At 43.9% G+C, this 12,621-nt stretch overlaps 1 protein-coding gene across 2 annotated transcripts in view; it reads left to right on the forward strand.

Annotated features, from left to right (window-relative positions):
- The window catches only part of b4galnt4a (beta-1,4-N-acetyl-galactosaminyl transferase 4a), a 273,455-nt gene that overhangs the window by 184,868 nt on the left and 75,966 nt on the right, over positions 1 to 12,621 (forward strand). For both annotated transcript variants that reach the window (XM_080760815.1, XM_080760816.1), the window contains exon 7: positions 6,152 to 6,219. In XM_080760815.1, the coding sequence (XP_080616941.1) occupies positions 6,152 to 6,219 (68 nt within the window). The remainder of the gene's footprint in view (positions 1 to 6,151; positions 6,220 to 12,621) is intronic.

Below are 12,621 nucleotides of genomic sequence, written 5' to 3' on the forward strand. Positions count from 1 at the left end.
ACCTTGCAGGCTTATGCAATTTAAAACAATTTAGAAGCCAAAATTCCTGCAAAAAAGTGAATAAAAGTGTTCGCCAATGTGCTGCTGTTATGCAAGAGATGCAAATACTTTAGAGTTACTCCAGTCCCATGGTTGTATATTAAAATGTATGAACCCACGGAGATTGTCAGTGCAGTCACGACACTTTTTTCTTTTTCTGACTGAGCTAGATTCTGGCTGTCTTTAAAAGTGGGTATGGACACTTGTGTGCAGATAGATTTGTGTTATTTTTATTATAAAATATAGTTGGATAGTTCAGGGGTTTTTTTTGTATATAAAAGGATAAATAGGACTCCATCGCTAGTAGCATAGACTTAATGCTTTTACTGTAAAGTCAAGCTTAATGCTTTTTACTGTTCACAGTACAGCAGTACAGTATTAGCCTGGCGCAGCCACACTTCACCCGCCCCTATTGCATATGCCCCGAGGCGGATTTAGTATCGCAACGCGAGGCTAGTACAGTATATAATCAATATTTTGAGGATATTCAATTAAGGATATTTAATTGAAGGTTTAGCCCTTTGACTGTTATGACTGCAATTTGCATACACCATACTAGAATTAATAGAAGCCATTCATTGCAGCCTCTGCAATTTGGAAAATGCAGTAAGTTATGTTGCGCATTTGATTATTTTTTGATTAATTGTTCAGCACTAATACAAATCATGGCCGACATTGCACCATGTTTCGGACTTGCCTCTAGATTATTTGGACACCAATAATAATAATACAAAAAAAGTTAAGTGACATAGGATCCTTATATTATATCGCCTCTGTTAGGTCAATCATATGTCCAAAACGATTACTGTACTTTACAGGATTCTTTTTTTGCGATACTAACAGATCGACAAGCTTTCTAGCTTGTGGATCCGTTACTTTAGATGCTTTGGTGTGAGTCTGTAAGTACATGTATGGCGTTAATTTAGCAAAATGTTTTAAGTCCGACAGCAATGATATCATATTTTTAACAGTGCGAGCATTCATGGAAGGTAATGTTGGACGTCCCAGGTGATATTTAGAAGGTAATGTTGGACGTCCCAGGTGATATTTAGAAGGTAATGTTGGACGTCCCAGGTGATATTTAGAAGGTAATGTTGGACGTCCCAGGTGATATTTAGAAGGTAATGTTGGACGTCCCAAGGTGATATTTAGAAGGTAATGTTGGACGTCCCAGGTGATATTTAGAAGGTAATGTTGGACGTCCCAGGTGATATTTAGAAGGTAATGTTGGACGTCCCAGGTGATATTTCGTAACATTACTTGAAAACCAGTCGTTCTGCTCAACGCCTCACCGCCTATACAGGAAGTCATACTGCCTGTGCTGTGTGACTACTGCCTCTCCATTTTGATAAATGACAAGTGACAACTCTCTCAGAGAAAGCTGTGAAGTTGAGTGCAACATTCTGAGCACCGTTATCGCACGGCGGTTCCCATTTACATGGAGCAGTTCAAAATGTTAAGCTTCTGCAAAGGAATGCATTCCTCTTTTTGTTCCTCCAAAAGCAATTTGACTTGCAGTGGAAGCTATCTGCGCCCCCACGTACGCATTCAAAAGCACTCCACGGTGACAAGAGACCTTGTTTTAATGACGATTCCTGTGGCAAGGGAATCGAAATGCAGTCAGCCTACCCACCAGTTGAATTCTTCAACTACATACATACATACATACATACATACATACATACATACATACATACATACATACGTTACAATAACTTCTCATTACTGTAATAATATTAATGTGATTTGGTTCGCGCTCAATGGCAAGAGACAACTTTTCAGGAAAGTGTGAAAAAACGACTTTCTCTGCCATTTCAGTTGTTGCCAATTACCCAGAACAGAACAGAACACAGACATTTGTTTTGGTTGGAGCGCCCGGCCCGGCCGGAGGCAGTGTGGTGGTCGGCCATAATTTCATCACGGTCCAATTTACGTCAAAATAACAACAAAATGAATAAGGCCTGAGAGACCCTTTTCACTGCCTGGGAGCAAAGCCCAGAGGTCTAGTATTTATTTGTTTAACACTCGCATGACGGCAGTCAAGGCCAACTACCACACAGACTTACCCCCAAACACCCCCCCCCCCCCCCCCTCCACACACACACACACACACACACACACACACACACGAGGTGGGTGCGTGTGGTTTGTTTTGCCTGGCTGGAACCAGCTGTTTTCTTTCTTTTCACCACTTGCCCCCATTTTGTTCTGGGAACGCACGCCAAGAAAAAAATGGGGAATAAGGATTAGGCCTTGAGGTTAGGTTTAGGCATAGTTTTACTGAGGTTACGTTTAGGAAAATCTGGTGGCGACCGCTCTGAGGCCACCACATTTATCTGGGGGCGAGAAGGTTTGGGGCGACCATTCTTGTATTCTATTATAACCAGAACCACCCCTGAAGGGGGAGGTAGGCCATTCAAAAAAACATATACTGTATAAACTTTTAGATTACGTTGTGATGCATTTTGAGCTTGTAGATTTGCTATTTTTGGCTTATTTTAGTTCATTTTTTATTATAAGTTCTGAATTATGGGTACCCATAGTATTACATCCTGAGCAGGGCCCACATTTGGTTTATACAGTAAGAACCTTTTTCTGGAAGCAATCGTAACAAATGACCGTCCTACGTTCTATAACAAATAAAGGACCTGTGTGTGTGTGTGTGTGTGTGTGTGTGTGTGTGTGTGTGTGTGTGTGTGTGTGTGTGTGTGTGTGTGTGTGTGTGTGTGTGTGTGTGTGTGTGTGTGTGTGTGTGTGTGTGTGTGTGTGTGTGTGTGTGTGTGTGTGTGTTGTGCCCACCAGCAGTATCCTTCAGGTGGGTGTCAGAGTGAAGTGACAGTGGCTCACATTGTGCGGTGCTGCCCTGAGGCCGGCCAGCCTCACACAGAGCCTCTCAGAGGAGCTGGCTCTGGCCAGGAGGCCTTTATTGGTTTTGGGTCTATGCATGCATTACAGCCTGTTAGGGAGCTTTGCTTCTTCCTTCCATGGTCGCTCTATTCCCATGCCAGCAAACACACTTCAGAGGTGCCACTTCAGAGGTGCCACACGCATGTGCGTGCGTGATTGTGTGTGTGTTAAGAATAGAGCGCCGCCGCTACGTATATGCCAAGCCGACCCTCATAATAATTAACAATTAAATTAATAAATAACAATTTTCTTTGCGGCTCTGCCGCGTAATAATGTACACTAGAGGTCTTCACGGGTCCAATTTGACCAACCAACACCAAAAAAGAACCGGAGATAATGGAGACGACCTCTATTATTAGAATTCTGGCTCAGAGCCCGAAAAGCACAGAGGGGTTTGGAACCGCAGCCCGAACCGAACCGCCTATGATAATGAATATGCGAACCGTTACCCGCACAAAACCTGAGTACCCGAAATGACAGAATGCCGTAATTATTAAGAGTTCTACAACTCTTAGAGTTGTAGTATATTATTAACATTTTTCTTACCTAAACGTAGTCCGCTGTTTACATGCTCATTAACGTGAATGACATGCCACGTAAATCGCAGTCAATCGTTGAGGACGCAGTTTATAAATAAAATAATAAATTGTGTGTATTATTTCTTCTTAGCCATTGCTAATCCACCGTTCATTTATGTTGCACCAGTTGTTCAGCATTATATCTTCAGCTTGGCGTTTCCATTCGTCTTTGCACAGCAAACTCGATTGCAATAAGGGGTCTAGGACTCTTCAACATGGGGATTAGCAGAAATCTGGCATGTTGTTCGGTACAATACCTGCTCTGCAAAAGCTGCAGGGATAGCCAACACAAACAAACAACCATGATCCTCCCTAGCCTTCTTCTTTTATTATACGCTTCAATAGCCGGGGCAGTAATTCGCCGGGTCTGGCTGGCATGAGGAATTGAACGGGCATTGCTGTGACTGCAGTGCTGGAACAAGACCCCGGAGAACAGCGATGAGCCGGCATCTTTACAGATGGCATCGGTAATGAATCTCTAATTCCTCCGTTCCTCCCGAGTTTATGGCAATTTGCCCTCACCTCGTTCTCTATCTCTCTCTCTCACACACACATTGTGCAAAAAGAACTCTCCTCCCCATCGATTCTGCCTGACGGAATCTGTGCCTTCACTCATTTTCTCAATTACTCCTTAATTTCCCTGCTGTTAGAACAATGCCATCTGGATAGTTCACACAGACCTTGTTCTAGTATTCTCCGTAGTGAATTAATTATAATGAGCTGGGCTCATGCAGCAGTGGCTGGATTTTTGTATACTGTAGGTGTCCCCACAGTTCAGACTGTTCCTAACCCTAACCTCGCCCCATGACTATAGCCCGGTCCCTAACCCTAACCCTATAGTGTAGGTGTCCCCACAGTTCAGACTGTTCCTAACCCTAACCTCGCCCCATGACTATAGCCCGGTCCCTAACCCTAACCCTATACTGTAGGTGTCCCCACAGTTCAGACTGTTCCTAACCCTAACCTCGCCCCATGACTATAGCCCGGTCCCTAACCCTAACCTCGCCCCATGACTATAGCCCGGTCCCTAACCCTAACCTCGCCCCATGACTATAGCCCGGTCCCTAACCCTAACCTCTCCCCATGACTATAGCCCGGTCCCTAACCCTAACCTCGCCCCATGACTATAGCCCCAAGCAAAGCCACGCTGTTGGACTAACCCCTCTGGGAGTCCCCGGACTCCACTTTGAAAACCCATGCTGTAGACCAGCAACGTTGCCGATGGAGAGGGCCACTATAGTTCCACACTCACTCCAGAGAGCCACATTGCATATTATTGTAGCAAAAATAGCCGATCTATAAACTCAAAACGCGTCGCACTGCGACACGTTTTGAGCCGCCAGTTGCCCATCTATGTTGTGGACTCTACAGTGTACTGTAGAGTAATTGATGATTCGTAATTTTGTAATTTGTAATTGTCAATCTGTAATTTTCAGCCACAGTCTGAACACATTTCCTCAACCGTTCTTGTCACCTTTTCCAACAGATGGTACTTTACTATACAGATCTTGGTGACTTGTTCTCATATCTTTGTTACTTATGTTATTTTTTTGTCTTGACCACAAATGTGTGTAGACTAGACAGATGCTAGGTTATTTTTTTTTAATCTTGCATCCTAGTTTCTTTTTCTACAAAAGACAACAAATTGCAGGAGGAAAAAAACCAGATCAGTTTCATGTGCACGGTTCAAGAAAAACATGGAACATCAGAAGAACAACCGCACAAACAACAGTTGGATGTCTCTTCAAATAATTATACTCCGCAGCAGCAGCAGCAGCAGCAGCAGCAGAGCAGAAAACATAATGCATTCCGGCCCTTCGGCCTTCACCAGTGTATGAATTCTCATTATGATTCATATTATGTTGACTGAATCACTATACATGGGAAATGACTGACTGACTGACTGACTGACTGACTGACTGACTGACTGACTGACTGACTTGTTATTTGACTAAAACATTGACTCACCGGGAGGTTCTCGGGCGCTTGAAGCGTTTGCATTACACTGGACGTGGGTGTGTACACTGTGTCACTTTGAACTCAGAACTGTAGCGTTACATTGCGTTGAAAACTAAACATCATATCACCAACTGTGTGGGATGAATGTGTATTGAATTGAACGTTGTACTGTAAGGGATTTGGTTTCCCTATAATTTGTTTAATACGCTAGGAGATCAATGAATTAGGCTGTAATGGTGCATTTATACAGTGCCTTTATCAAGGGGCTTTACCTAGATTTACATTCACCCATTCACACACACATGCATACACCGATGGTGGAGGAAACTATGCAAGGCACCAACCTGCACATCGGGAGCAATTAGGGGTTCAGAGTGTTGCTTAAGGACACTTTGACACCCGGGATCGAAGCGGGAACCTTGTGGTTTCAATGCGGCCACTCTACCCCTGATCCACTGCTGTGTGTGTGTGTGTGTGTGTGTGTGTGTGTGTGTGTGTGTGTGTGTGTGTGTGTGTGTGTGTGTGTGTGTGTGTGTGTGTGTGTGTGTGGGTTAGGGTTAGGGTTACCCCCATGGCCAGCAAACTGCTACCGTATTGACTCACCATCTCATGTTGTTGTGCATGTTATCAACTCACACACGTGTACTCTCCTGTGTTGTGTGTTGCAGCTGGGTACAGAGTGGACCGCTCCCGGCGAGTTCAGCAAGTTCAGGTCCCAGTCGTCCAAGTCTGTGCAGTAAGTACTTGCAATAAGCACACGCGATTATACAGTAAATATATATACGTGTTCCTCTCTGCTGTGCTAATTCCATTCTCATACTGGTGCCACTCCAGTACCAATGAACCACTTAAATCTTATTTAGCCGTCGTTGACCAATGTCCAAATGTTTGAATGTTTGAAATAGGCATGAAATATGACTTAAGTGCTTAAAACCATGGGAGAAGACAATGCCACATGAACGATATCCACCCAGATGATATATAGTCTCATATCATGACATGGATATACTGTATGCATATAATATTATCATATTGCTTTGTATAGTATGTGAAAGTGATTGTGAGCAACGTTAATGCGTCCCACCTGGCCATCCGCAGCCTCTGTGGGGATTGGTGTCCTGACCGCTGTCAGTGAAATGGCCCTCCGTCCCTCGGTCCCTGTGCTAAGTGGTGTTGTGTTTCCTTTCCTTTGATGCGCTGCCAGCTAAAGTGCTCTTGCGTGGCCGTTCATGTACAGTATGCGCCTCCTCCTCCCCTGTACAGTATGTGCCTCCTCCTCCCCTGCCACATAATCACATCCCGAGGCTTTTAGCACAGTAAATAGATGGCTCAAGAGCTGACTGGACACTTGAGAGCTGATGATGATGATTTTGAGTGAGCGTGTGTTGCACGCATGTGTGTGTGTGTGTGTGTGTGTGTGTGTGTGTGTGTGTGTGTGTGTGTGTGTGTGTGTGTGTGTGTGTGTGTGTGTGTGTGTGTGTGTGTGTGTGTGTGTGTGTGTGTGTGTGTGTGTGCGTGTGCGTGCGTGCGCTCGCCATGTGCTTTTATTACTATACTTGTGAGGACCAATTCCCCCACTAGATAAATTAGGTTGTAGTTTCGATTTTGGATTTGACATTTACAGGATAGGTTTTAGCTTTTAGGGTTAGAGTGTGTGCCGGACCGTGTCATGCGCCATAAATAGCTGATCTACAATCTGACAACGCATTAGCTCTGTGATGCGTTGTCTATTTGGGGCCTCCCAAAATGCAGATGTCCTCACAAGTATGCTAATACAGTCGTGTGCATATACAGTATGTGTGTGACTGTGAACTAATTCATGCATGTGTGCGAGTCCCCCTTAAGCATTTCCAGTGCATGTGAACATGGACGTCGGCAGAGAAGCGTCTCTCTCATTAATATGAGAAGGATTTTAAACTCTTCCTCACATCTCCTCAGAACAGCCAGGGGCCACCGTTTTGCGTCAAATATTTGTTAACACAAGGGCTCAGGGCTGGGCAGTTAACCGGAAATGTATCCAAACCGACATTTACAGTAGAACCAATAACCAACGTAATCTTGCTCATAATCGAATAATTCAAAAGCAGGTTTTTATATACCGTGTGTATATAAGCGACTAAATAAATTAGTCTGATTAATTTGGTTCCACTTTATACTCTCTGACTTAAATGAACACATTTTTGCTTATGCAACCTGAGAGCTGATATTAAGGGTGGCCATCCTTTATTTCTATTCCTTTTTTTGTTGTTTTTTAATCCAAGGCTTTGTGGATGAAGCCCAGAATGTTTAATGCAGTGCTAAATTATTCACATGCACTGCCAGGGCTGAGCCTGTGTAGGTTTCCCAATAATTTAGCGCCCCTAAATGGTCCAAGTTGAGTTATAGCAAACAAACTGAGTGGAAAAATAAGGCGAATAACATTCATGTAATGACAGAAAGGCTTGTGTTTTGCACACGCACAAGCACGCACGCACGCACGCATGCACACACACACACACACACACACACACACACACACACACACACACACACACACACACACACACACACACACACACACACACACACACTGCATCTGTTGATTTTTTATGCAGTAAATTAAGTCTTTATATATGAATATTGTATGACTTCTTCCATTCTCGGCCTCATTATTGTGCCTCTTTTGGAAAGTCAAATTGTCGTCAAATTGTTGTGAACTTTTAAATAAATGAACACACGCACACACACACAGTTACTCTGGTCCCAATGGCCACTCTGCAGCGGTTGATTTGTGTGAATTATTCATACTTTCATTTCGTACAGAAAAGCAGCTGTAAATGAGTATATGAAAGACTGAATACAGAGCGTCTACTCAGTGTACAAGAAAACATGGGCTGAAGTCGACCTCAACATCAACCCAGCATGTTAGAATGCTATCGCCACACTGATTACAGTATTACGTTCAAGGTTCACGAGTTTCAAGGAGGTCTTAACGACATGAATTCTGGAGAGAATTCATGTCTGGAGAATTCGGGATAACATGATAATCTTTTAGTTTTAATGCATGGGGTGTTTGTGTCGCTCCACTAGCCAACGCTGATGTCGGAAGATTTTAATTGTGTGACATCGATGACGTAACTGAGGACGAGTAGTGTCCGGAAAGATGACACATTTTTCCTGAGGAGTTCACTATATTGTCTCTGTTTGGTGGAAATATACTGCTAATGCTAGTTCCATGAAGTAGGGGTTAATTTGTGAAAAAACACAAAAACGTAGATAGATTTAGTATTCTCTAAATAGCAAATGAGTGACTGAATTTACAGCCTTGGTGTTGAGCAAAAAAGGGAGGGGACTGAGTATAGACTCCTGGGGGACCCCATGCAGGCAAGTATACGTACAGCACTGTTTCTAGGTTTTGTAGGGAGGAAAAGGATGACTCACGCACGCATGCACAGTTTGCACACACACACACACACACACACACACACACACACACACACACACACACACACACACACACACACACACACACTCACTCACTCACTCACTCACTCACTCACTCACTCACTCACTCACTCACTCACTCACTCACTCACTCTCTCTCTCTCAAAAACATGCCCACAAACATTAGTCATATTAGCAGCAGAACACAGACCAACACACGGTGATGGGTGGATTTCTTTGGATTGGTTTTGTCTATACTGAAAGAGCACACACCTTGTTAGCTCAGCGGGCTGCATGGCGCTACAAGGCAGTACAGACAGATCTGACAAAAGGAGGAGGAGGAGAAGGCAGCATGGGGCGGAGGGGTGGGGGTGATTGGATGGGGGGGGGGGGTGCGTTTGAAGGGTTTTGTGTTTTCCCTGTCTTGACAAGTAAACTCTCGTTCGCACCAATAACACAATGACAACAACAACAACATCGCCGGGTAAGCGAGAGAGCGTGGTGGAGACAGACTTGCAGCAGGGACTATTGAAAAGCGACAGCACGCATGAGGGGAGTTTGTATGCAACGTCGTATGCGAGTGTCTTGAGTTTTGCGATGCTCAGAGCGAGAGGGGAGAGGATGTGTACCTGTATATATTTGCGTGTAATGAAATGGCTCCCTCCAGGCGAGCGATACAATTGAGATCTCTCCCGACATCTCGCTGGCATGCATGCGTATATACACACACACGAGTATGCACATAAAAATGCAAGCAGGCGCATTGATGCAGAAGACATTAACACAACTTTAACAAGTTAAACCCCATAAGCGTAGAGCAAATAGTTCGGAAATGTGTGTTTGGTTGATAATGTCTCTGTAACAATGCTCCTTGGCCATACCTTTACGCCATCGGAAACCGATTTATTTCCCTTTTAAATGGTGCACCATTTGTAAGGAACATGCTTTTTTGGGAGGATGAGCAGCACAGCTGAGTACTTACCATGAAAAATCCTTGCACCTAACTGGATATTTTGGCTGGCACTAGAGGAACGACCAGAACGGGTCATCCTCTGGGGGAGCTTGAAGGCTCAACATCACCGTCCTCTGAGTCTCACCGCTAGAAGGGCTAAAGATATGGATGTATTATTTAGTATCTGAAAGAATATGGCCAGGGTCAGTATACTTTGGACAGTTGCAGTTAAAAGTTCTATACTTACTGCTTTGAATAAACTGCATTAGAGCGTCAGGCCGTAATCAGAGAGGTGCCTTAGGAAAGCACTTAGTGCATCCACAGACATCAGCACATGGCCATGACTAAATGGATCAGAGCCAGCCTAGTACAGCAGTGGAGCAGAACAGGTCATGACGGAATGGATAAAACATGGAAGAAGAAAAGACAGATAAGAACAACACAAAACAACCAAATGGACAGAACAGAACAAACTAAGAAATATCGTCAATGTTAATTGAAATTCACAAAGAATGGTTTGCGGCTGCTGATAACACCATGAATTATGCATCTCTTGCAGAACCGTCGCTATAGGCAAACGCACAAGATGCACTGTGCGTAGGGGAACACGCCGAGGGGGGCAACACAATGTGCCAAAAAGTGGCAAGCCGATCCTCAAAAGAATTTTGTCTCCGCCGATTAATAACGAGTGCCTGTGTGTGCGTCCTCGAGTGTGTGCTGCTCTGCCCCTCTTCCCAACCCGGTCTAGCAGTGAGTTGAAGTGTTATTTAGCACCAACATTAGGACAAATCAAAGTTATCAAACGGAGCCGATCTGCATGAGGAAGCGCAGAACATATTATGCGCAGAACATATTATGCGTAGGCCATGGTCAGTGACGTCCCTGATCTTTTACAGTCGTTCCCTGCCATGTTTCAAGGTCCGATTCACGGAAGATATTGCGCTATTTATATGACGGCGCAAACACAACCATGATTTGCAACTTAGTGAAAGTGTGCCCTTGTTTTGCATCTGATTGCTGTTGCCATTGTGACAAAGTATATATATTTGTGTGCTGATTCATTTTTGACTGTCAACAAGGAGTTTGTGTGGAGCTGGTGCCAAGGTGTTATGTAGGCCCAGCAGTGAAAATTGTGCTAAGTTGTAAATGTGTACTTGTTACTTTCCAAACAAGTTATTTTGCGTGGCTTATCCTTCCACACTGAACATCTGATCAGCAACATGCAAAGCGACTTGATCCCAGTCTAGATAGTCTAAAAATAATTAAAGGAGTAGTACAAACTACACACACACACAATGCACGCACGCACGCACACACGCGCACACACACACGCGCACACACACACACACACACACACACACACACACACACACACACACACACACACACACACACACACACACGTAATTCTTTGGGTGAACTACACCTTGAAAGTAACAGAAAAGTAATCATGTAAAGTATTGCTTTTGAACAGAGTAACGAGTAACAAGTAATATTACTTATTTTTATAGTAACACTCAGAGTTTGACTTAATGCTCTGAATAATCTGCATTACAGCATCATTCCGTAATCAGAGAGGTGCCTTAGGTCTTAGGAAAGCACTTAGCGCTACGCTTCCACAGCCATCAGTGGCCATGTGCTGATGGCTGTGGAAGCATGACAAATGGATCAGAGCCAGCCTAGCACAGCAGAACACATCACCAATCACCACGGAATGGACAAAACATAGAGAAGAAGAAAAGATGGATCAAACAATACAAAACAAAAACAAATGGACAGAGCAGAGCAAACAAACAAATGCCATCCTCAATGTTAATTTAAAATCCATTCACGGTCCATGTTTACCCTCTCAGGGGTGAATTCACAGAGAATGTATTGCAGCCGCTCATCACAACACCATGCATTATGCATCACCCCCACTGTCTGCCAGCGTTTCAAGGTCCGATTCACAAAAGATATTGCGCTATTTATATCCTATGACAGCACAAACACGCCCCTGATTTGCAACTGAGTAAATTTGCCCTTGTTATTTTGCGTCTGATTTCTGTTGTCATTGTGACAAAGTGTATTATTTATGGTGGCTTTATTCATGTATGCAACTTTGACTGTCGGTGTCACAGGAGTTTGTGGAAGCTGGTGGCCTGGTGCGTTATAACTTACACAGCCTCAGAAAAATACCAGCGTAGTAATCAAAATAGTTTAATTAAGCAATATTACACGAGAGGGTGAACGTTACTGTCATTAATGGCACTCCTGCGTTGCTGCAAGAACGAGCTGAAGGCAAATTCTGTAAGCTAATGACAGTATCGCACACCCTCGAGTGTAATAATGCGAACAGTTACGCTTAAAACTAAGAGAGTCGCTAAAAAAACTTATTTGACAGATGAAGCCACTACGACGTTAATGTCCCAAGAAACTAGCTAGCCTAGTAGCCACCGAGTCTGCTGCGCTCTGGGAGAACAACACGTCTGAATTCTTTGTTAATTAGGTGTTCCATGATGCTGGTTTGAAGCACGGCTAGAAAACTGTTTCAACCAATAAGATTGCTTCCTCGAAATGACCTGTTGTATAACCACTATAATGTAACCACTTAAACCCTCTATTCTTAGTAAACAATGCACCCGAGTTGCTACTGTACTTGGTGTGCTTTTTTCAGGAGGTATACTGTGCCTCTTGGGAATCGGAAGGTTCCCGGTTTGATCCCCAGTTCGATCACAGGATTCTCCCTGGGTTAGTGTCAAAGTGTCCTTGAGCAAGGCACTG

The sequence above is a fragment of the Protomyctophum bolini genome (genome assembly GCF_963924005.1).
Source record: "Protomyctophum bolini genome assembly, chromosome: 4".
Taxonomy (NCBI): domain Eukaryota; kingdom Metazoa; phylum Chordata; class Actinopteri; order Myctophiformes; family Myctophidae; genus Protomyctophum; species Protomyctophum bolini.